General features: G+C 41.1%; 1 protein-coding gene across 3 annotated transcripts; it reads right to left on the bottom strand.

Annotated features, from left to right (window-relative positions):
• Nucleotides 1–218: 218 nt before the first annotated feature.
• Nucleotides 219–26,672, bottom strand: PPID (peptidylprolyl isomerase D). 3 transcript variants are annotated; one of them, XM_030563337.1, is made up of 11 exons: nucleotides 26,539–26,672; nucleotides 21,659–21,799; nucleotides 19,872–19,978; nucleotides 16,979–17,078; nucleotides 15,856–16,052; nucleotides 14,554–14,676; nucleotides 12,384–12,490; nucleotides 3,972–4,113; nucleotides 1,397–1,483; nucleotides 1,275–1,317; nucleotides 219–492 (listed from the first exon to the last, which is right to left on the bottom strand). In XM_030563337.1, the coding sequence occupies exons 1-11, from the start codon at nucleotides 26,603–26,605 to the stop codon at nucleotides 404–406; spliced, it is 1,203 nt and encodes a 400-aa protein (XP_030419197.1). In that variant the 5' UTR covers nucleotides 26,606–26,672; the 3' UTR covers nucleotides 219–403. The 3 variants fall into 3 exon arrangements, with proteins under 3 accessions (XP_030419197.1, XP_030419199.1, XP_030419198.1); XM_030563339.1 differs by lacking the exon at nucleotides 14,554–14,676; XM_030563338.1 differs by lacking the exon at nucleotides 16,979–17,078 and having other exon boundaries at nucleotides 15,856–16,044.

The raw sequence follows: 26,672 nt of genomic DNA, 5'->3' as shown, positions 1-26,672 counted from the left end.
GCTGATGCATACGTGGGAAAGTCTGATTTACTGCTCTAGTGAAGGAATTAATGGGAGAATACTGTACTTCAACTTGCTTCCTGGGTGTTAAAACTGAAGTTGTTCTGGTAAACTTTTAAGAATGTCTACCCGGCAAAAGGACAAGCATTATCACCCTAATATGGTTAAGTATGTGTTTGTTTTCTGAGAGTCACTTTAGCTATAAAAACACTTGGAAACCAACATTTTAACTTCTAACTTTACTATTTAAACTGGAGTTTCATAATAAATATTGGACATAATCAATTGATTGCAGTATGGGGCAGATAACAGAAGTAACACTTGCCTCTACCACCTCTGTAAACACTCTTACGGTACAAGTCAGTCATTCAGTGCATAAACTTTAACAGGAAAAAACCTTCACTCAAGCAAACATTTTAGCATAAGCTGCTTTTTCCTTTTCTTTTTGGGCCTTTATCTTCTGTTTCACCTTGAGTGCTTCAGTTTGGATAGCTGTTTAAAAAAAAATAATACATGGCTTTCCACCGTCTATAGTTGTCCCACAGCACTACTGCAATCACCCATCTTTATTTTATGCTTTACAGAGGCTAAACAGTGTCTGCCTGCATTCTAGTCGGGGGTAGTTATCAAGCTGGGTAATAGTGAAATAAATCCTCCCAGACTGTTTTTTTCCAATACAGTTACAGAATAGGATAAGTAAGCTCCCATGAATGGAAGTAGGAATTCCTAATCCAAGAAGTAACACTCACTTAAGCAGCAGAAAACGGAATCAGTCCAGAAAGCAACTTCAGATTTTTTGGGGATAAAGGATGCGCAAACCCTAATTAGTTCTTGCCAAAGCAGAATTGTCTGACCCAAGGATATGAATGCCTCTCCCTCTATAAAAGCAGCAAAGAATCCTGTGGCACCTTACAGACTAACAGACATTTTGGAGCATAAGCTTTCATGGGTAAATACCCACTTTGTCTCCCTCTATAAAAAACAGTGATAAGGCAGAAAACTTTTCTCCACACATGCTAGTGGAAGAGTGACAGCTATCAGCAGCAGACCTCCTCTGCATTCTATACGCTGCAGATACACATACAAGAAGAAGGGTGGATTCTGAAAATCTGAAGTTTTGCCAATTTTACAAAGTAGGCACCTCACAAAATGAAAAATCCTCAGTCTTATCAGGTCCACTGTTAGTATTACATTAGTTCTGCAAGAGATGAACTATGTAAAAGCCTCTTAAAGAGAATACATGCCACATTGCTAAATTTAGCCTGACAGTTTACCTTTATCTTCAGGTGTTATCTCCTGAGCCTTCTTCAGATCAGCCTTCAATAAAAAATATAAAAATATAAGTAGATGCTTTATCGATCCATTAAAAAACAACAGCCACAAAAATAATAGTTACCAGTGCCTGATCAAAATCTCTTATTCCCTGCCAGCCTTGAGCCCGCCTGTAAAGTGCTTTGGTGTTTGCTGGATCTAGTGCAAGTGCCTGCAAAATGAGTAAAAATGGTTTAGTATTGGTGTACTCTAAAGCCTTCAACTATCAGGAAGAGCACTGAAACACCCACAGTTAGGCAACCCATCTATTTTAAGGGTAAGCTGCCTAAAAACAAATCAACTTTATAAATGAAAGCACCATCAATCTAATCAGTAGAGTGCAGTATTACCATACAGGGTTTATCTAGCACATTGTTGAATTGTATATTAACAGTGCTAATATCCTGCCTACCGAATGAGCCCATAAGCAGGTGCAGCTCTTCCTACCCCAAAAAATTCAGGGATGCTGGTATTAAGGATAGATTTGTATGATAACTGAAAATTTTCTAACTACTTAAATAATGGATTCATTGAGTATTTAAGGACAAAAAGGACCATTAAAATCATCCAGTCTGATCTCATCAATAAGTCAGGCCATTAAATTCCACCCAGTTACCCCTGCAGTGAGCTTAATAACTTGATTGGCTAAACCATATCTTCCAAAAATGTATACAGTCTTTATTTTTAAGACCTCAAGGGATGGAGAATCCACAAATTCCCTTGGTAGTTTGATTAATCATCTTCTATTAAAAATTTGGACCTTATTTCTCATTTGTATTTGTCTGGTTTAATCTTTCAGTCTCTCTCGGCTAGATTAGAGTACTCACTATTTTCTCCCCCTGTAGGTACCTGTACACTAATAAAATCACCTCTCGATCATTTTGATAAACAAAACTCTCATTCTCAAATCATTCTAGTGTCTCTTATTTGCACCCCCTCCAATTTTTCAATGCCTTTAAAAATGTGGACTGCAGAACTGAGTGAAATATTTCAGTATCAGTCTCACCAATGCTACATAGAGAAGTAAAACCACCTCTTTACTCTTACTGCTCCCGTTTATACATCAAAGGACTGCATTAGTTCTTTTTGCCACTGCATCATACTGGGAGTTCATTGCTGCATTATTTGTCCCCTGTAACCCCGAAAATCTGTTCGAGTCTCTTGCCAGGATACAGCCCCTCATTCTTTGTTTCTTGATGCATAGTTTTGCATTTGGCTATATTACACTTTGAAGGGGGACATCTTACAAGCAATCCAAATTGCTCTGTAGGACTACCCTGTCTTCATCACTTACCATTTTGCCAATCTGTGTCATCTGCAATTTTAAATCAGCAACAATTTTATATTAACTTCCAGATAAGTGATGGAAATATTGACTAGCACCAGGCTTATCACCAAGCCATATGGAATCCCACTAGAAACTCCTTCATTTGATGATGATTCCCTATTGACAGCTGCTTTGAGATGTCAGCTAGACAGTTTATCAAATTTTGTAATCTCAAAGCATGTTTGACATGATATTGTTTGTAATCTCAAAGCAGTTTTGTTTGACAAGAAGCATACTGACTGGCATTAATTCTACTCTTATCCTTTAATGCATTATCTATTGAATCCTTTATCAGCTTTTCCATTCTTTTGTGCAGGACTGATGTCAGGCAAGCTGGCTTACAGTTACCTGGCTCATTGTGTTTGCCTTTAAATACTGGCATTCTTCCAATCTTCTGGAATTTCCTTGGCAATCCAAGATTTATCAAAAGTGATCAGCTGACGAGAGATTGCCTCAGCTGACTCTTTCAGCAGTTGAATGCAAGTTATCTGGGCCTGCTGATACCAAAGTGTTTATCTGCAGTAATGTTAGAGAAAAGATGGGGGAGGTAATATCTTATTGGACCAACCAATAAAAATAACCTGGTAAAAGTTGTGTAACGCCCTCAATTATTAATAGTCCAGAAAATACTTCATCTTTGTGAGGAGTACATCATTCTGCTTTTTTCTCCGAATATGTAACGATTACTGAACACTTCTGCCTTTTTTCTTCATTAATTTATGAGCTCCAAATAGTTATGGGCTTAACTGTCGCTAGGTGTTCTTCTGTTCCTCAAACTTAACTCCTATTTGTCCTTATCCCTTGAGTTCCTCAGTTTTCTCTACTAATGTTCTGCACTTTGTTTCCAATTTACATCAATTTGCTATATTGCTTTTTCATTTCTTGTTGCCTTTTCCTTACCATTTAGCCAAAGTTATCCATTCATTACAGTTAACCTGTAAAATAAAACTAGAAATCTGATTCAAAGAGTGAGGGTAAAGCTTGCTGGATGCTACACACCTATAAAAAGATTACATTATCTTTCAGAAACAAGGAAGCTATTGTTCTATACAAATTAGAAGTGCTCCCAGGAAATGCACAGCTCACATTTAGCTCCAATAAATAGTAACTCGTATTCTGAAATATTGATATGACTCCACTAATTTTTTCTGAACAAGTAAACAGCCTGCCAAAATAGAGTTAATGTATATTATTTGTTTTGCACTAAAAATTCGCTTATCTTCCTTTATTATAGGAAAATGAGCCTTTCCAAACCTGATTTTGAAAGAAGGTTTTTTGTCCTTTTTATTTTCCAAATCACTTTCTCCTAATCAAAAGATGAAATTTAGCATACCTCACAACAACTTTCAATAGCTCCCTGCCAGTCTGACACCTTCAGTTTACAAGCAGCAATATTTAAAAGGCAGGTCAAGGCAGCAGGATTCAACTTTGCTGTATCTGACTCCTCCGCTATGGCTTTAGAAGCCTCCACGTACCTGCACAAAACAAATTTACGTGTTATGTATTAGTTTATATACTGTACCTTGCACTATTAACTTTTCTGCCCTTTGCTATCTTGCTGAAAGTGTATGCAAGAACTACCAGTCACATGTACTCTTATCCACCTTAGTTTACTACAGGGGTCAGCACGCTTACCAAAGACGGCACACAAGCCGATCTTTAACGGCACGCTGCTACCTGCCGGGGTCTCAGCCCCTCCACCCACTGCTCTCTCTTGTGGGGGCAGGAGACAAAAGCTTGGTCCTGCCAGCAGCCAAGCTCCATCCTCCTCGGCTTCTTCCCCCAGCGTGGTGCTTTCCTACCCCTCCGCCGATCAGCTGATCACCCTAGCAAGGGGAAGGGGGAGCGAAGCCGCAGTATGCTCGCTGCTCCGGGGAGGAGGCAGAGAAGACGTGGGGACAGACAGGGCCCTAGGGAAAACGGAGAGTGGGGGGGGGGAATCAGGGCATAGCTCCTTCAGCCCCCTGCCTTGAGCTGCTCATGACAGGGTGCTGGGAGCACCCCCACGAGCCAAGCACCCCAGCCCTCTGCCCTGACCCCGCATGCCCCATAACCCCAGCCCTGACTCCTGCACCCCCCACACATACACAGCCTCCCACATCCCCATCCTGAGCACCAAATGGGAGCTCCTGCACCCATCTCCCACTCCACACACACATTCCCACCTGCACCTCTGGGGTCTCAGCCAACTGCCAGTCTGGGGTCCTGGCTGCCAGCCAGGGTCCTGCAGGCCCTGCTCAGCCTGCTGCCAAACCAGTGAATAGAACCCCAGGCTGGCAGCGGGCTGAGTGGGCCAGCGGCGTAAGATCAGCATTTTAATTTAATTTTAAATTAAGCTTCTTAAAACATTTTGAAAACCTTGTTTACTTTACATACAATAGTTTTTTATTTATATATATACAGAGAGAGAGAGAGAGACAGACAGACAGACCGACCGACCTTCTGAAAAACGTTAAAATGTATTACCAGAACACGAAACCTTAAGTTAAAGTGAGTAAGAAGACTCGGCACACCACTTCTGAAAGGTTGCCAACCCCTGGTTCACTATTTCTAAACATCGATGGCTGTTATATTGTTATATAAAGGAATTAAACTGAATTTGTCGTGCTTCCTACAATTAGGTTTTGTTTTTTTTTTTTTTTTTTTAAAAGCACTCCATTTTAAATAACCATCTTTTACACAACATTGCCCCTTCTTCCTCTCCAAGTATTTGGCTACAGTACCTGAATTATTTTAACTACTTGTATTTGGGACTGTACAGATAAACAATCTAAGCTGCAGAGTTTGCAAAATGCAGTCTTCTACCTCCAACAAACAAGACTGCCATAAGAAAATTAGTGGAGAGAAAAGAGGAGGGGTATAACTCCCATTTCCTTGTGATGCTAGTGTCATAGTTTTGAATAAACTTCACCTGCATCTCCCATACCCGGCTCCATTGTCCACTCCAGGAATTCCCAACCAAGTCTCAGATCTCCTGCCTGCACCAGTCCCTGGGCAGGAACCCTTGTTTCACTCCCTTCTGACAGGGGTTTTTAAGGTTGCACAGCTCCCTGAGATATCACAGGACAGGGCAAACAAGCCAGACTACCTAAAGGCCATTGCTTTCTCTCCAATGGCTCTCTATTTGCCAGCAGTTACAAGTTACTACATGGCTCCAGGTAAAAGCATTACAGAGAAGACAAAGTGAAAATGCCTACATGCATACTAAAAGCTTACCCAAGGTCACCCATCAGTCTTATGGGGCCTTAGTGAGTCACTGCCTTCCAACCCTTCTGCAAGGGTTGTGGGGCCTCCCTTGGACAGATGAGCCTGTCCATTTGCTGGATCAGAAAGAAGGCCATGCAACAGGTTAAACCCAGCCTTTTTATGCCAAAAGCCCTGTTTTCCAAGACTCTGGAAACCCAAATTGAACCAAAATTTATAAACTTTCAAACGATGTAGTACCTCTCTGGAGGTGATTACAACTTGAGTGATTCTCTTTAATGACCCCCACTGTTTTAGTTCCTGAAGAGCTGTGGTAACCTCCTTCTTGGAGTAAAACACAATCATACATACAAACCCTGGTGCACAGTGATACATGAGCCTAATACATTTCCCCAAAGATACTGCATGCACTTGCAACACTTGTCATAGCCAGTTCAAGGCTCTGTTTCTGAACTTCAAAGTCAACATGGGTTAGGACTAAACTACATCAGTGACTTCATCTCTATGCACGAACCACAAAGATAGTTGAGATCTTCTGGGATAATGCAGCTGACAAAGGCAAGGTGAAAGCATAATCAGATGAAGTCAGCCTGGCAACAAAACGATCATACAGAATAAATCTGACTACTCCACAATTCATCTATTTTTAAGATCTTCCTCTTTGGAACAGTGTTTCCATCAGCACAAGATTGACTTTTAAAAATAAACAAACAAACATGATTTCACGTATGTTCAATTCAGTCAGAGCTTCCTGTAATCAAAGAACAGAAGAGAGCAGGGATCACTGAAATTCGTTAGGGACTTAGCTAAGCAGATCCCATTTAGCTGTGAAATGTTTGAATACTGCAGCTATGGATGCTATATAAACACTAAAAAAAAAAGCAAGCTGAAGAGGGGGAAGGAAATTAATTCTGTAGGTGAATACTCTGCCCCAAATTGATGTCAATAAAAGAAGTTTTAGAACAAACTGATTAACAGGAATAAGTCACCTGGAAGAGACAGTATTTCCTGAAGAGTTCTGAAGGAACTCAAACATGAACGTGTAGAACTACTAACTATACTACGTCACCTATCTTGAAATCAGCCTCTGTAGCAGATGACTGGAAGTAGTAGCTCATGTAACATCACTTTTTAAAAAGAGCTCCAGAGCAATCCTGGTAATTACACGCTGATGAGCCTAAATTCAGCCTAAATTCAGTAACAAATAAATTGGCAGAAACAAAGAACAGAATTATCAGACACACAGACATGGTTTGTGGAGAAAAAGCCAACATGGCTTTTGTAAAGGGAAATCCTGCCTCAATCTATTAGAATTCTTGGAGGGAGTCAACAAACATGGATAAGGTTGATCCAGTTAATAGAGAGTGTACTTGCTTTTCAGAAAGCACTTGACAACATCCCTCACCAAAGGCTCTTAAGGAAATTAAAAAGTCATGGGATAAGAGGGACATGTTCTCATGGATCTGTAACTGGTTGAAAGAGAGGAAACAAATGGTAGGAATATGGTCAGTTTCCACAATGGAGAAGTGAACAGTGGGGTTCCCCAAAATATCTGTACTGGGACCTGTTCTGTTCAACATATTCATTAATGATCTGGAAAAGAGGAGTGAACAATGAAGTGGCAAAAGTGTAAGGATGACACAAAATTATTCAAGATAATTAAGTCCGAAGAAGACTGCAAGGAGCTAGGGAGATCTCACAAAACTGGGTGACTGGGAAACAAAATGGCAGATGAAATTCAACTCTGATAAATGCAAAGTAATACACGCTGAAAAAAATAATCCCAACTATTCATATATAATGGGTTCTAAATTAGCTGTTGCCACCCAAGAAAGATCTTGGAGTCACTGTGGATAGTTCTTTGAAAACTTCCACTCAATACACAGCCAGAGTCAAAAAGGCTAACAGTATATTAAGAACAAAAAGGAAAAGATAGAAAATAAGACAGAAACTATCACAATGCCACCATATAAATCCATGGTGCACCCACACCATGAATGCTGTGTCCAGTCCTGGTCGTCCCATCTCAAAGCAAAAAAAAAATAAATAAAAAAAAATAGTGGCATTGACAAGGTTCAGGGAAGGGCAACAAAGATGATCAAAGGTATGTAGAGACCAAAAAAGATTAGGACTGTTCACCTTACAAGAGACAACAAAAGGAAATAAGAGAAAAAAGTCTATAAAATCATGGAAAGTATGAATAAGGAAAAGTTATTTACCCTCTCTTACAATACAAAAAATGGAGTCACCCAATGAAATCAATAGGCAGCAGTTTTAATACAAACGCAGAAGTACATTTCACACAACGTACAATTAAATCGTGGAACTCATCATCACGGGATGTTGTGATGCCCAAAAACATAACTGGATATGTTCATGGAGGATAAGTTCATTGATGGCTATTAGCCAAAATGATCAGGGACACAACCCTATGCTTGGGACAACCCTAAACCTCTGACTACCAAGAAGCTGGGAGTGGACGCCGGTATAGGTCACTCCATAATTGCCCTGTTCTGTATACTCCCACCAAAGCTCTGGTAGGGGTCACTGTCACAGACAAGATACTGGGCAAGACATACCACAGTCTGATCCAGTATGCAAGCTCTTATGTTCCTATGTCAACAGTTAAGCCCCTGACGATATTCAAATCTCAGAACATTTCATTAGAATGCCTCATCTTGGTTTCTGCAGCGCTACACGAGGAAACAGGTGGTCTGGCAGAAAAATCCTAGTCCATGTAAAGTTTTCAGACAAAACTGACACTATTCTGACAGCCAGTTCTTATTTACAGACAACTTCCTAAATGCCTACACATGTAAAGATATCAAGGAAGTAACCAATTAATACCAAAATTAGTAAACAAAAGGACTGCATATTCATGTACATCTTTGTAGTACTAATTAATCCAATTTTGCATCTGGAACTATAGCTGGCTGCAAAAAAGGCTTTCCCTTGTATGAAAAATTCTAAATTTTTTAAAACATTCAAAGTTCAAAAATTTTTTGCTGACAGCAAGAGGAATGGTGAAATTACTAGGGAGCCTGGAAGACTGGGCTTACAAGCAGCCTACCGGGGTGGGGAGCGATGGAGTCTGCAAACCCCAGCTCTAACAGCTCCACAGGACTGCTATCAAAGGGCAGCCTTGGGTGAGTGCCACGGTGCAACAGAGGTGGGTAGAAAACATGACAGGTTTTTACACAGAAAACCTGACTGCGTTCTATTTAAAGTGTCAGTGAAACAAACACATTCCTATGGAACATGTTAATTTTAACTAAAAACCATTTTCCAGCAAAAACACACAAATGTTCCAGGACAGGAAGTGAGACAGGTGGAGTTAGTAGCACCATGTATAGTTCATCTTGCCCAATAGTTCTCAGAATAAAGAGCAGTTTTCCACTGTTTATACTTCGTAAATTTCAACTGGGCTGAAGTTTTCCATGCCAGGTGTCTGCCTCAGGCTGAATTTTTTTGTAGTTTCTGCAGAAAAAGTTCAACTATTTCTGAAAATGAGATTAAAGTACAGTTTTGTCCATGTCAAAATTCTTCAAAACTGTTTTGCTGAATAGCTCTAGCGCCGCTAATGCTTTAGAGCAGACTTGAAAATTGGCTTGGGGAAAGAGGGAAATAAATCTCTCAGGTGTCAAGGCCATGCTTTTTGCCTTTGGATGAAAATTCATTCAAATTTGGCCAAGCTATGAAACTCTGAAAATCTCAATTCATATATGGTCAATAGAGATTTTAATAAGAATTTTTACAACTACATTCTCTGAAAATTTTATCTATACTGAGCATGCTCCAATCCAGGGCACCAGCTGAACTGGACCTGCGCTTTGTGATTGCTGCTCCTGGCCACTGTGGCAACAGGCACTAGAACTGTGAACAGAGAGTCTCTCCAGGCTCCTGTGGTTGATCAGGCATAGAGGAGGATGCAACCTAACTCAGGGCAGAGGAATGCAAGAAGGAAAAATCTGGGAGTAGGGAAAAGACTGGATCTGGCTGGGTAAGAAGGCTGTATGGGGAGACTTGCATGACATGCCTAAGCAGGGAGAGCGGGACAGGTGGAAGACAGACTGATGAAGATCACATGAACAGGGAGACTGGGAGGGCAAGAAGCCTGAGTCAGGGTGGGAAGACTTGGATGAGGAGTCGGAAGGATGGGAGGAAATTGAGGTGAGACACCTTGAGAGGGAGCCTGGGGGATGTGGACTGGGAGTGGTTAGGAGAGGAGACTGGGACTAGGGCAAAGAAATGGGTTGAGAGAGAAGAGATAGTACTTGGATGAGAAGCTGAGGGAGGAGATGGGACTTGGACAAAGACTGGCTGGCGAGAATGAACAGCAGGGTCTGCCCACTAAAACATCCTCCTCTCTAGAACATGAAATGGAACCCAAGATTCCTGAGCCTCAACATTCCTCTGTTGTCAGCAAATATCTGTGAAAACCTCTGGCAAAATGCGTCTCATCCTCCTCCAATGACTAGTTCACAGAACGACAGCCTATGGCTGCTATCACTGACTCCATTAGCTCAAGGAACCTATCCTGTCGATTTAAAATGTACAAATTTTACTTATATCTAGGGTTACAATTATGTCATGGACATTTTTCATAAGTTTCATCGCAGGGATGCAGGAAAAAATAGATAAGTCACAGAAAGAGGGTAGCAGGGAGCTCTGTTGGGGGGCAGGGCTGGAAAGCAAGCCCACCTGTCCTGTGGGATTGGGACTGGTTCCCTGTTTTGGGCTTTGCAACATAGCATATGGGGTGACAATGCCACTCAGGTTTGGTGTATCTGACCACACAGATGGAGACAGCAGGCCAGCCACACCTGAGGGGTAGAGGATTGGAGGGGGAAGGACTCAAAGGTGCATTTAGCCTTGAAACTGTGACACGGTTACCACAGACACCTACTATTTGGGTGTGCATGGTATTTCAAGTACAAATTAGTGGGTTCCAGCTCCAGCTAGTTTTCAGCTATTAGACATACCAGACAAGTTAAGAAATAAAGGCAGGGAAGAGAAGTCAGGGACAGGTGAGGAGAACAGTAAAAGACTGAAAGTTTTTGTTTTGTATCCAAGCTTAACATTTTAGATTCTAAATGCTGTTTTTAGTGCTAGAATTTTTTAATTCTAGAAAAACACCAACAGCTTGATATTGAGTCAATTTCAAAAGGTGAGTTAAGTAATTTTCAGCACTACACATGCTACTGAGGTGCCTCTGCTAGTGTTTTTTGTTTTACAATCATGTCTTATTTTTTAAAAAATATCTTCCCGGTTGTGTCAAAGACCAATGAATGACACTGCAATGAAAATGACTATATGAAAAAAACAACGAGGAGTCCTTGAGGCACCTTAGAGACTAACAAATTTATTTGGGCATAAGCTTTCATGAGCTAAAACCCACTTCATCAGATGCATGGAGTGGAAAATACACTAGGCAGGTATAATGTTCTGTGTTTTTATACCTGCCTGCTGTATTTTCCACTCCATTCATCTGATGAAGTGGGTTTTAGCCTACAAAAGCTTATACCCAAATAAATTTTTAAGTCTCTAAGGTGCCTCAAGGACTCCTCATTGTTTTTGCTGATACAGACTAACACAGCTACCACTCTGAAACCAGACTATATGCAGTACTATCAAATGCACACCAAAAAAAAAAAAAAAAACTGATTTTCATCCTCATCTCTTTTACTTATACTAATTTTAGCTCTTTAATAAGTTAAAAGTCAGGTGTAATTTAACTTGACAGTGGCATTTTAAGTTACTATATTCAAAGTCTGGTGAGCAATGATCAGTAACAATGCAGGTGAAGAGGTCAGTGTAGGAATGACATCTGAAAGCCACTGTAGCAGAAAGATTTGAAAGAGACTAAGGTTGCCTGGGCACAAGGATCAAGGACAACATTCCAAACAACTTTGGATGGCATTAAAGAAAAGGTGAAGAGTTGCTTGAGAGAGAGAGGCAGGAGCATGCCAAGTAAGTAGAGCAACGGGCATGACAAGGAGTATAGAGATTACACAATCAAGTGCAGAGAGCTGTTCAGGGCCTTGAAGGTGAGGGCTAAATTTGAAGTTGTAGAGAGACATTGGCAAACACTGCAGAGACTCTGGGGGAGGAGAAAAAACTGTTGGAACAGCAACCAAGAATGGTTATTGGTCACTATAAATCTGTACCAAATTCATACCAGTGACCTAGAGGTGGAAGGTGTCACATGTCCAGAACCATTCAGTCCTCTAAGTTTCTTACTGAAAGTTTTTCTGATTTCTAACTAAATGAAATTTTACATTTTTAAAAAGCAAAAAAGTATGTAACAAAATGTTGTGTTTCCAAGTGAAAATGAGCGCAGGACTGGAATTAATAAGCAATTAATACACAAAGCAATTCTTTCTGACTTTGCTCTTGGTGTTTCAAAACACGTCCAAGGTGTGCATAGATGACCCATTTGTACAGCATGTGCTCATTTTTAAATGAGCAACTAAAAAAAAAAAAACACATTCATTTTCCAATCCAAAGGGGGGGTTTGACTTACAATAGTAGGAACCTTTACCTTAAGCCCTTAGTGTACTTTTTAGTTGCCATTGCCCAGTTCTGTGATTTGAAGAAAGTATTTCCTATATTCTTTATGTCTTCTGCTATGGACACAATCTTGTCAACCTATTGAGAAGACGAGAAAAAAATCCTATAAAATGTAAGTATTAAATTATGTTATTTATACCAAGCTGCAAGCTTTGGACTACTTAATATTTAACAGTAGAATCCCAAGTCTACTCTCTTTCAAAGATTGCCAAAATGCACCAAAACATTGAACTATTCCAAGTTTTGAAAGAAAACTATATTCAAAACGGCTACAATATTCTATTACATGGGTAACACATTCTCCTTGATCAATGGTATGAAACTCTCATTGAGTTGTACATGAGGGTAAGAACATAAGAATGGCCATGCTGGGTCACGATATTGGGTGGACGAAACATTGGTCTGTTGTCTGACAGTGGCCAGCACCAGATGCTTCAGAGGGAATGAACAGAACAAGGCAATTATTGAGCGATCAATCCCGTGTCCAGTCCCAGCTTCTAGCAGTTAGGGGTTTAGGGATACCTAGGGCATGGGACTGCATCCCCAACAATCTTGTCTAATAGCTATTGGTGGACCTATCCTCTAGGATCAGGGGAACGGACCTTAAGAGAACAAAACAGACAGCAATAGAGAATATGCAATCACTAATTTAATTGTTTGCCCTTAAACGCAGTTACTTGAATGAACATTCATTCCTCCTTAATCCAAGAGCAGGTAAACAGAAGCTTTGGCTGTATCCATAAAAAAATCAGAGATTTGTTAGCGATGCAGGTATATAACCAAGAACTTCTCATTCCCAAAAGTATTGTCTTTTGTTTCCCACATTTCAAGGCACAGATACTTGATCTGCATACGCTCGCCAACCAACAATCAACTACTAACACACTTCTGTCCTTCCCTCAAACCACTTCTAGACCCATAAAGTAAAGCTGATAGTTAACTGTCTGTTCTAAATCCATCACTCCAGCTTCAACTTAGAAAGTACAAGGCTTTCAAGTGTTAACAACTGTCTCTGTATCGGTAATTTAACAAACTGCAGTTAGTACTGTCTTTACCACAGCCACAGACATTTATATACCACAGCCTACTCCAACGTCCCACCAAAATATAGAGACTTCTAAAAGCTCAGTTTCAAAAAAGTATTTCCGTTCAGTCACTGCAGCACTGACCCAATAAAACTATACATGTGGCAGATAACTGCCTATCCTGCCAAATACAATGGCAGTGTTGTCTGTCTACACACGGCATGCCTAGAAATTGCTTTGTGAGTGAAAAGTGTGGTAATGAGATGATTTTCTAACTATGGAAAGTGTCACAGTGTGGGGGAGTCAGGACTGCACCCCCCACACACACACACTTCCTGCGATTCACTGTGACTTTCAGCCAGACAGTAAAACAGAAGGTTTATTAGACGACAGGAACACAGTCCCAAGCAGGGCTTATAGGTACAACCAGGACCCCTCAGCCAGGTCCCTCTGGGGGGCAAAGATCTTAGAGCCCAGACCTGGGGTTCCTTGCCTCTTCCCAGCCAGTCCAAAACTGAAACCAAAAAATCCTCCTTTCCTCCCCATCTCCTTGTGTCCAGTTTCCCAGGCAAAGGTGTCACCTCCCCCAACCCCCATCCTGGCTCAGGTAACAGGCTCAGGTACAGTCCCTCACCTAAAGTCACCCCCTGCTCTCCCATCCCCCATGCAGACAGTTCCAGCAAAACCAAATGACATTCCCAGGTCAATCCATCCCGCTCCCTATTGCGTCACAGAGAGCAACTAAATAAACCGTTAAATAATTTCCAGAGTATTAATACTATGAAATCCTATATAAATTATGCCTCTGGAGACTTGTCACTACAGCACCACAATGAAGAACTGAGAAACAAAGGAAGAATCGGAAAAAAACATCTAAGTGGAAGGTTTTGTTCTTAGCCTTATATGCACTGGAAAAATAAATCAGAGTTAGCATTAAAAAGAGCAGCTAAAAAAGCATCACAAAGTTCCCCATTATTGCATCTAACTTGCCCTAACAGATTTCTTAAAAATAAACTGAGGTCTGGTGAACCTGACAACAACCATCATATATCTCAGGTTATGTAAATATCATCATTACACATAAAAAATAATGGTCTTCAAAGAAAAACCACTTACATCTTTTAAATCTACATCTGAATCTTCAGGGAAATCTGGGTGAGTATCTCCAGAGCCATCCATTGGGGAGATTCCCCAGTTATCACCTTCCTTTAGCTCTCCACATTCTGCAATAATGCACAACTGTAAAAAACAGGAGGCGTACAATATGCTATGTTGCCATTCACTAATCGGAAAGCTTTAGTTCTTGTGTATTGCCAAAAGACCAGTGAAAGTAAGACTGAAGTACCTAGTTTTCACTGTGTTTTTACCTCAGGATAGCTCATGTATGTTAGTTACCAAGGTAAAAAAACCCATCTACTATAGCAGTGAAGAAGACACGTCATTATGTGAAAGGGTGACACACACACTAACACTTCCTGCTGCTGCTCTACGTTTCCTGGAAGCACCAACCAAGCCTAAGACCACTTAGCTGTAAAAATCTAGTAGGATCACACCACAAGAAGCCATTACACTAGGAATGACTGCATTGCTCATCTAGGCTACCACATATGAAAAGAAAAATGTATATTTTTAGGTTGGTAGCAAAATAAATGCTTTCTTTTCCAACAACAAGGGAAAAATTTTCAGATATTATGGAGGAGACACAGATGATGAAAAATAATAAGTCACATTTTACATTTGATGAAGAGACATAACCCCGTAACACAGCTGTGTTAAATGTACTAATGTTTGCTCAATGCTGTTAGATTATTAGCGCCACCCCCCACACACACATCCCCTAAACACAGAATGGGAGCCAAGAACTCCATATGTCTACTCAGCTGCAACATGAACTCCTTTTGCAACTTTTGGCAAGTCAGAACTTCATTTATACAGGTTTCAGTTTCTCATACCTTCAAGGTGCAGAGCCTTTACCTTCCTCCCTCATTTCCAAAGGTCGTGTGAAAATTGATTAGTAATTACTAGTTAACATTTGTAAGAGTTTTACACATGTAGAGTTTTAAGAATTATTAACTACAAGATACTGTAACTTTTTCCCCTTTTCCAGTTTTTAATACTTTCTTTGATCTAAATATTTTATTCAGGATTAGTAAAAGGCTTTTCCACTCCTGTGACTTTTAGTCTGGAAATCATTTTTACAATGGAAGATAAAAGCTAATCTGAAAAATGTTACATGTTCTGCGAGACAAAGCTCAGTAAAAGCTGTACTTTTTTCTAGTTTTGATCTAACAAAAGCAAACCAATTTTGAATCATACTGAAAAACACAACTAAAAATTAAATTCTCACAGAATACTAAAACAATTCTCACAGAAGGCACCACATAATGGAACAAGTATCCTCAGATGTCCTGATCTTACCTGTGCAGGTTTTTCTCCAATCACTTCAACATTTTCTAATATTTTAGCAACGCCCATTCCTTTGATCACCCGGCCGAACACCACATGTTTCCCATCCAGGTGAGGGGTTGGCACCGTTGTGATAAAGAACTGAGAGCCATTTGTATTGGGTCCTGCATTTGCCATGCTCAGCAGCCCTGCCTGATCATGCTGTATGAGAAAACACCATCAAAGGAAATATAAGTAAGATCTGATTATTCTACAAGGTTACTGCGATATACTACCAGGAAACCCAGTGTACCCCAAATAAGAAGCACACATTGACAACCTGCAAGAGGCCTGAGGGCCACACATAATTTGCAACTGGATTCATCTTCCCTGACATGAGAGGACAGTTGTCTTTATTGTATTTCTTATAGTTGGCTGCTAGCAAGATTAGTGATTTGGCACTTGATACTACCCAGTTAATAAGAAATGTTGCATTGGCTGTTGAACTGCATCATTCAGCTCCATGCTGTCTAAACACCAAAACTGGAGAAATTAGTTGAGGGGTGCCTGACGTGATGCTGCCTAATACAATCTACTGACCTTACAACCAGCTCTCTGTGCCCCATTTAAAAAACAAGATACAGTAACTGACTCAGTAATAATGCAATTATGAGGAAATTGTTAAATACTTTCTTAAACCCTATCCAGCAAACACTTGTGCATTACTTATCTTACATGAGTAGTTAGTCTCATTAACCTTAATGCATCTATTCACAGGAACGGAGTTACTTGAATGCAGTTGGCAGGACTGAGGCCTTGTACTTTAAAAAACTAATTGCTGTATAATCACACACTTTCCCCCTACAATTCTTTTGCCTCCTTGTAAGTAAGCACATGGATTATTTTGCTTCACCATCCAGATTTTTTTCTCTTTAATACTTTTTTCTAAATGACAGCCAAAAAGTTTCATGTATATTGAAAATATAGACTGCGACATAGCCTTTGCTCAAATCTTCAAAACAAGAATGGTTGCTTACCCTATAGAAGCCATGCTTCTTCAAGAAGTCATAGTCACTCTGGATCTCACAGTAGGTGCATGTGCACTTCATGTATGCAAGACTGATTTTTATAGCATTGTCTGGCAAAGTTATACATGCTTGTGGCTCCTTGTGCTCTAGTATGAGGGCAAAAAGGTTGGACTGCCACCACCCTCCCTCAAGTCCCTCATACATCGAAGCCCATAGCAGATGAGGACACTGGAAAGCAGGGATGGAGAAGAATGTCATGGGATCCACACTGATCTCAAAAGAACATCCTCAAAGAACCACAGTTATAGTAGGGTAAGTACCCAATTCTTTCTTCTTGGAGTATGTGTCAGTGTGGATCCAACAGTAGGTGGCTGGCAAGCAGTATCCCTTCAGGATGGTGGAAATGAAGAGTTTCAGCTGCCTCAGTAGAATACTGACTGTCCTCCCAAACTTGGCAACTGACCTAGTAGCTAAGTTAAAAGCACAGTGTTTGACAAAGGTCCATGCTGCTGCCTTGCAGATCTCTGATACTGGCACACTTCTGAAATAGGCAGAAGATGTCACAAGTTCTGATGGAGTGAATTTGGAAGTTTGGTGGGAGAAATAAAACAGGTGACTGGTAGTACAAGAAATGCACTGCATAATCCATTTTAATATCTTGTGATGAAATGGCTTGACAGTTCTAACCAGAAACATACCAGGAGGGGGATGTCTGAATGTTTTGGTACTGTCAGTGAGAAAAGCAAACTCCTGGACGTATCCAGTGTGTGCAATTTCTTTTCAACTGGTGCCAAATGTAGTTTCAGGAAGACGACAAGCAGCTTGATAGAATTGATTCAGATGAAGTTCTGAGACTACCTTAAGGATGAATTTCAGATGAGGTTTTGGCACCACCATGTCCCCAGGAAATGTTATATAGGGAGATTCAGCCTGAAGCACCACTCACTTTTCTGGCTCAAGTGATAGCAACTAGGAAGATCATCTTCAGAGTGAGGTAACACAGGGAAGAATACTGACAGATGCTCAAATGGCACAAATGCATTGGTGGGGAATTGCCTAGTAGCCCTTTAAGGAACTGATACCATGGGATGAGAGAAGACAGAGCATGATTGCATCACCAGGCAACAAGTTGAAATCACTAAGGTGGATTTTAAAAGAGCTGTGTGAAAGACTGGCTTATCTGAGGTCTTGGCTACACTGGCGCTTTACAGCGCTGCAACTTTCTTGCTCAGGGGTGTGAAAAAACACACCCCTGAGCACAGCAAGTTACAGCACTGCAAAGTGCCAGTGTAAACACTGCCCCAGCACTGGTAGCGTGGCTCCCAGCGCTGTAAGCTAATCCCCACAAGGAAGTAGAGTACCTGCAGTGCTGAGAGAGCTCTCTCCCAGCGCTGGCACTGCGACCACACTTGCACTTCAAAACACTGCCGCGGTAGCACTCCCGCAGCAGCACTGTATGGCTGCAAGTGTAGCCTTACCCTGGGGTGCGGTAAATACCATGGATCTCTGGTATCAAGACTGATGTTACCCATATTGAGAAACTCTTCTATATGGCAGTGCTGAGTCAACCAGCCCCAGTGCCAACAAAGTTATTGGTGTCTCACCTGTGTCGATGAGACTAATGCCAATATGGTTGGCACAGTTTTTGACTATGTCTTCTTTCCTGTCGCTGCTTGATGCTGTGGAGTGGTGTCTACTCAATGGAGCTCTCGCTGAAGATGAACCTTCCCATTCTTTGGAACTATGGTAGGCTCCATATATCAATTGCTCAAGTAGTTGCAGTTTCAGCCTCAACTTGCAGGTCCTTGAGTAGAAAAATTAGCACGACATACTTATTGGGGATGCGACTTTCCCCTCAAGCAGAACAGATACTGACTATGTCCCTTGACCAGCAAGATTAAGTTTGTCACAGGCCAGGAAGGGTTTAAACCTGCATGATTTGGAATCCAACAGAACAGTAGGTTCAGAGTGCCAAGCCCTGCTGTATGGAGAGGCATAGATGGGTCTTCTCTTCTCTTTTTCTTCACCAAAAAGTCTGAAACTCAGGAGTAGTGGGGTAGACACTTGCTGGTTTCCATCTCTTTGTCACATGCAGTAAGAAGGAGTTGAGTGACGGTCATGGTCACTCTACCCTTTATGTTCTCACCAGGACTTGGAGCTGTGTTCCGGCTCCGCTCCAGCCGGAAACCTGCAGCTCCACTGCTCCAGGCTCCACTCCAAAGCCCTGGTTCTCGCATAGGAGCACAAGAAGGCACTGGGTGCAAGCATGGCTCCATGGACACTTCTATTTAAAATAAAATTCCATCTTGCATGCATGAGTTGCATATGTACCTATAATGGAATCCACACTGACACACTACAAATTTTGTTTACAGCAAGACTTTCCAACTAATGCAACCTTAGGAGTGCAAAAACATGACTGTAAGATGGCCTTTATTAATGTTTCTTTTCCTGTTATGGAAAATATTTGCATGGAAGTGCAACCTGCCCAAATTTTGCTTCTTCTGGATTTTGCAAAAACAACATGACTCCAGTATTTACCAAAAAATGGAAAAATATGCCAGATTCCTCCTTCTGAATTTATAAGATTAAATGTGAGAAATCCCTTGTTTTAAATCACAAATATATGATGACAAAACCTATAGGATTTATTTAATTCTAAACCACTGTATATGATACTTTGCTCCAGAAATAAAGATCCTCTGATAGTCAATGTAATAATTTTATCAGGGAATATTTCCTCTCCTTCAGCCAAGGAACACAATGCACAATTTAATGATGTCATTCTGTTCATGATTTTTAAAACTATAAAGTGCTGCGGCCCTTGTTTTGTAGGAGTAATAATCTTTTCCCTAAAACTGAAATATTTTACAGGTAACGCTATTAGTACTTTTCTCACCTCCTCGTAGACTGACATCATCATGGATCATAATAAGTTTACTAAGATTCCACTGGAACAATAAGAACCAAACCAACCTAATTTCAAAAACTGATTCCATTTAGCATTTTTAACTACTTTACCTTATAATGAAAGTTTTCATCTTCAAATTTTTCTCCATATATACTTTCTCCACCTGTGCCATTCTGATTTGAGAAGTCTCCACCCTGGATCATGAATTTCTTAATAACTATTAAGTAGAAAATGAGTCATAAGAGATGGTGTCAAAGCAGGAAGAGCATTAAGCAGGATTACATTCAAGGGTGAAGACCAACCCCACTTCTTCAACATGAGCCTTAATTCCTTTATTATTTGAATCCCCTACACACTTCCATAGTTGCAACCAGAAATTCATGACTTCTTGTGGCTTAATATAGCAAAAGCAAAATGGCTAACGCTCAATCAAATTTCTCACTGGGCACATAATTGTGCAATACCAGAAATAAGCCATACACCCTTAGTATATAGCACCGTTTGATGATAACTAGCATCTATAGCCTACGTATTTTTACAATTATTTTATGCAAGAGAAAGACGGTCAACAGAACTGTAATCTTGAGGGTAATGTAAAGAAGGAATCATGATCAGCAAAACAGGTGAGTCAGTTATACCCCCAAAAAAGTGAACAATACTTCTTACTTATCAGATACCATCGAATTATCCATTTTCAGCTTTTTGAACCAAACTTGACTCTCATACCTCAATTGGAAAACCACTTAACCTATTTATCACTCTAGTAAAATATTTTGTTAAATGATTCATTTATATCTGCAAATGTCAAATAGCATCACCTAAGTGAAAGAACAGGGGGTCAGAAAGCCTAGTTTCTATTCCAGATTGTCAATGATTATGTGACTTTGTGCGAGCTATTTGATTTCCCTGAGCCCCAATTTCTCCACGTGTAACATGAGTAAAGGATTATTATCTTATTTTCATAAAGCACTTTGAGATTTTGGGATTACAGTTATTTTTTTTGAAGTTATTAATACATTTTAGTTTTTATGTCCCGGAGTATGATGATTGTTTTAGAGAAATGTATTTTTCAAATCTCCTCAACATCAGAAAAAAAGTCCACAATTAGAACAGAGCAAGCTGAGATATAAAAAAAATATTTTCACATTAACTAATGATTTTATATGTATTACCATGCAGTTTCATATTAGGAAGCCTACAACACAAGACTGCGGGATGTTCTGGTACAGCATAACATGTACACACAAAACCAGGATTCAGTCCACAAATGACAGTCTTTCCTAATAACCTCCACCACCAGCTGTTGTGGAGAAAAACACTAGTAAACAGCAGCAAAGAAAATCCCTTGCTCATACGGGACCTTACCCAAAGCCAAATGAAGTCAGTGGAAAGACTCCCGCAGTCTAATGTACTATTGCCATTAGAGCAAGCCTACTACTAACTATTGATGCACTCTCTACAAAAACATGATCAAGGTAAACAGAAGATAAAATAAAGAGGGATAAATAATGCATTTCTACTATTCTCTAAAGCATTACTTTTCTAAATGGAAAACTCTTGTATTAAACCCAATACCTAATGAAAGGCCATGTTATGCTAAATCTCTTAATATATTTCTACTGTAGCTTGACTCTGCGTTTTCTTTTCTTCCTTTCTGAATTGCTAATTCAAAAGGATTTAAATACTGAAAGTCCAAGAAAACTCTCCCTGAGTTCCATGAAAGCCAGATCAGCCCATAACTTAAGTATTGATCACAGTTAGAAATCCACACACATCCCTACCACCTCAATATTGACTTCAAGTATTTTGAAACCAGTTTGATTTCAACTACTAATATTATGCAACTTAAATAGAAAATGGGAAAAACAACAACAAAATAAAGATGATTCAAACTTACTTCTATGGAAAGGGCATCCTTTATAATGAAGAGGCTTTCCAGTGGTAGGCCCTATCCCTTTTTCTCCTGTACATAGTGCACGGAAATTTTCAGCAGTTTTGGGCACAACATCTGCAAACAATTCTAAGACAATTCGACCAACTGGAGTATGAGAGAGAGAGAGAGAGAGAGAGAGAGAGAGAGAACGAACGAACACACATTTCAGTCCAATCCTGAAAAACACGTGGAAGAGCCCAGCATCTCAAAACAAACATGTTTATATGGCAGTTCTATACGTCTGAAGAGGGGCGGAGGGCGAGGGGGAATTAATGACTGAATCAACAGTATTTAAGCCATTGTTAAACTAACCTAATTCTTAAAATATACAATTTTCTATATCCCCTCCTACAGCTACCATGGGTGGAGCTAGTGAATTACAGTTACAATGTTTGTTACCATAGATACAGTCAGAGAAAAACCAGCACCATGAACTGGTTAAGGGGTAGACAATGACAGATATGTCTAAAAACTATTTGAAAACAATCCACACGTATATTATAAGAGTCAAATTCTGGCCATGGACATACTCACAGGACTCACATAGACTCACAAGTGCACCACATTTGTGCAGCAGATATTCTTGTTAGAACTGGTTAGGAAAATAGAGTTTTGCTTCCATGGAAAATTTCAACTGCTTTTTCTTTTTCACTGTCATTTTCCATGGAAGATAACTACTTTTGCTGAAATATCAAAACCGAAATATTTTGGCTTAAAACCTGGGTGGCCATGCAGGGTTGTTTTTCAGCCATTCATTTTTTTTTTTTTAAACAAAATCTTCCACAGAAAGTGAACACTTTTTATGGGGAAAAATAATTCAAAAATTATTTTTTTTTCCCACTGAAAAATAGTATAAATGGAATTTTTTTGACCAGCCCTAATCTCCATACTTAGACTTCAATCCCACAGAAATTTATATGCAATAGCACTTTTATGTGGACAATCACTAAGTGGAACTACAGTTTCCCTTTAAAACACATCTACTGTTAGATGCTACAAATGTTTTTACTTTAAAGTGAAACCTCAACTGGTAAACAAATCCATAAAGCATTAATCTAATTTCACAAAGCTGTCTTCTTACAATGATTCCACTCCAAGCAGCTGTTAACTGTCAGTGGTGCTGATGTTTTCTCATCAATCTGACAGTCAATTAGACAACTTCCAAGCAAGGCAATTCTTAACTTAATTTTATGTATGAAAGCTAAATATATGAACATTAAATCTAATAATGGAGTGAAAGTAAATTAAAATGTTTGAAACTGTAATTCAGTAAATTGGTTTTAGCATTTATTAAAGAATTGCTTACATTTACCTTTTATTCTCAATATTACCATTAAATAAATCACACATGAAATTCTGATAAGATGGAAATATCTATCTTTACCTAAATCTTAAAAAGCTAAATTTTCCAAAGAGGAGTTTGTTGGTTGGTTTTGCTGTTGTTGTGTTTGTTTTGTTGTTTGTTTTACACAAGTTGGAAGTAGCTTTTGAAAGTTCTACTTCAGTGACACCCATGATCTCAAGAGACCATCGACTAATATGCATTTGGAGGCAAAAATACCTATGAAGAACCATTCCCTACTACCTCCAACTATATGACTTATTCCTCCCTCTAGCAGCAACTTCTCTTTTTTGCAGCAGCAGCCAACTTATGTCCTGTTTTGCTATGACTGTGCCATGGCACTGAAAAAAAAAAAAGTCAATAAAGGGACATGAAGTTTTGAATCAGAGGCTACTAGACTTTATCCAGCTGAGATGATCACTGTAAACAAGATGGAACATGGCACATTGACACTATTAGTCCCTCTGGGGCACATATCCAAACTACAGTGTATGACCAAGACTGGGTGGTATTTCAGCCAGCCCCTGATTTAAGTCTGACGTTCACGTAGCACCTTGTGCCTTTCAATTGGTATTTGTGGAGTCAGGTCTGTACACTGTGAACTCTTTAGGGTAGCAGACAGGTCACATTGTGTGTCTTTACTGTCATAGCAAGGACTTCTATTATGGTGGTAAATCCCCAATAATTTGCTCTCCCATATTATGCCCAAATTCATCGTCAGCCTGTGAAGCCTGGTGCATGGGTCTGTTTCTCTGGGTTCTGATGGTGTAGCCCTAAGCACCTCTCTCTCTATTCACATTGAATACACTATTATAATCTTTGTATAAAATATGCCTAGTGAGGTATCATTTGAAAGATAACTCACTGATTGTTAATATTTTTCATGATGTATGTACATGGTGTGCATTAAGAGTTATGGATATATGTTGGAGTTATGACTGCAGTGTGTTTATCAGGCATGTGGGGAGATTTTAAAATAGCTTTATCCTAAACAAAGGAATGGGGTTTACCAATTACCCAAACAATAAACAGGGTCATCAAATTAACAAGGGGTGGGGATGAGGGGGTAGCAAGATTGTAGGAAAGAGAGCAATTTGCATTTTAGTAGACACCAGCAGAGGAAGAAAGTGTGGATCTTCCTTTGCCACTAGATGTCATGCACTTTTCCTCACAGCTTGAATAAACTTGCTTTGAGGGGTAACCCTCATACCCTCCGAAGAATCCATTTCAAAGGTTTACTGATCTATAAAGACAGGGAGTCTGAATCTCAAGCAAATGAGCTGATTACATACAATATAAACATACTATAGGAGAATTTAGAGTGAGCTCTTTTCTGAAAGCTAATGACACTCTGCTGATTAATATCACTGTAAAATCTATATATTAACATTATATGAGGGAGTATGTATACTTAATGATATCCTTTGATATCTGTGGACAAACGGAGACAGGTTCAATCCCAGAGAGGAGAGAAGGAAGCTATTTACCAGTCTCCTATGTAAATTAAGTGTGAAAGAATCCAAACAATGGAAGCCCTATTTACACAGATATCAGCAACTAAATGGGAAGATCATAGAATGAAAAAAGAAAAAAAAAAAAGAGCAGGAGGTCTCTTGAAACAAAGTTATTTAACTCTGGAAGATATAAGCAAGGACAGAAACCATCTGTGTCCATCATTAGACAGACTCATGGGAGCAGAGCTCTTGGAAGCTGGGAAAGAGAGGTCCTTCAACCAAGGCGGGTACTGAAGACTCTAGAATCTCACTATAGATGAGGTACCAGCTTGAACAAAGCCTGTACCTTGCTAAATTATGTTTTAGATTTTTAGATGTGTGTTTTCACTTTTATTTGTTTGTAACCATTTCTAACTTTTATTCTGGAACTCACTTAAAAGCCTCTCTTCTTTTGTTAATAAAGATGCTTTACTGTTAATCTAAACCAACAGCACAGTGTTTAAATGAAAGTGAATGTTAACACCAGCAACCATGGCAAGCTGGTGGAATTTGTCTCTTTAAAGGAGCAAAGAGATGGCTGATGTGACCTCTCCCCCACACCTCCAGTCCTGAACTTTCCCAAACCCTGGTGCTCTGCAACATTGAGAGGAATACAGCGAAGTCTGGTACAGTCTGTGATCACGGCTGGCAAGCTGCTGGATTCAATGTGGCTGACTCAGAGCTGTATAGAACATAAATGCTGACTGGCTGCCTGTGTGGCCCAGGCTTGGTCTACACTATAGAGTTAGGTCAACATAGGCAGCTTATGCTGGCTTCTAACTACGTCAGTGTCTATACTACAGGCTTCCTTCCCCTGCTGTAAGAGCCCTACTACAGTAACTAAACCAACACCTCCACAAGAGGCTTAGGTTGGTATACTGTAGTTAGGGAGACACAGTATCTGTGTAGAGACACTGCATTCCTTACACTGGCTGCAGGGCCCCCGAGAGCAGGTTTGGTCCCAGTGAAAAAAAAAAAAATTCGGCCCCCAACCCCAGCAAAGGCAGACTGGCTAAACAGGGCCGACAAAGCTGGGGAAGCCAGGCCCCAGGCCCCCTTCCAGACAGCTAGGCCCCAGTAATTTGTACTGGCTCCCCCTGCTCATTGGCCCGGGGTTGACTGTCCTCTCCAATCCAGGGTTCTGCGAACCCTGAAACTGACAAAAAAGCAGGCTCCTGGTTCCCCAGCTGGACTGCTGGGTCTCAGCTCTAGGCTGGGCACCTGAAGATGAGAAGCCCCAGAGGGGTGGAGGGGTAGCAGCTGGGCTCCATGCAAGTAGCTGAAAGCCCTGGCTCTCAGCCCCGCCCCCATCAGTCACTGGAAGCGCTTCTGGTGAGGCCGCATGCCAAGGACAGACGGAGAGTAACGTGGCCACCAGCCACCACAATAATTACTGCAGGGCTGTAAGTCACCCTACGTTCCTTACTTAGGACTGTAGTGTAGCCAAGTCCCCAGACAGCACCACACGCAGCAGAACTTTTCGAGGGCCCCCGGGGCTGTCCCAGGAGCAATGTGGGCCCTACGCACCGGGCTGGCAGCGCTCAGGGGCTGCACAGGCCGCGGCAAGTGCACGCAGACCCCGCGACGCCAGCAGGCAGGCTGTGCCCAGACCACCACAAATCCCTTCTCGGGTGCGAGGGGGCTGCCCGCAGGGGCCCCCGCCAGGCTCGCGGGACCAGCCCCCTCCGCTCCCCGTGCCGCGACTCCCAGCCCGACGCGCCACAAACACAAAGCAGCTTGGGACAGGGGCTGCGCAAGAGCCATCCGGCTCCCGGGGCAAGGCGCGCAGGAACCGCGGCTGCTGCCCCTTCTCTCTACCCCGCCCTCCGGGGGAGGTAGCTGGCGAGCTGCAGCCCCGGCGCAGCTGCACGGACTGGCCGCCGAGAACCTTCCACCGCCGCGGCCGCCAACGTTCCTTCCCCGGGCTCTCGCGCCCGCTCTCCAGGTCAGCGTTCCTTCGCCGCGCCTCTCGCCCTCCCTGCCCGGGGACCTGCCATTTCCTCACACACCGCGTTCGCCTCCGATGTCCACGTCGAAGAAGACTCGGGTGTTGGCGACTGGGGACGGAGGGGCCATCTTGCAGCTACCGGCGGCTCTGCCGGTCACTCCTCCCCGCCCGGCCACGTGCACTGACTCGGTTTCC

This window comes from Gopherus evgoodei, chromosome 5 (genome assembly GCF_007399415.2).
Source record: "Gopherus evgoodei ecotype Sinaloan lineage chromosome 5, rGopEvg1_v1.p, whole genome shotgun sequence".
Taxonomy (NCBI): domain Eukaryota; kingdom Metazoa; phylum Chordata; order Testudines; family Testudinidae; genus Gopherus; species Gopherus evgoodei.
The sequence above is the reverse complement of the archived record's forward strand: the minus strand, read 5'-3'. Positions and strand labels throughout refer to the sequence as shown.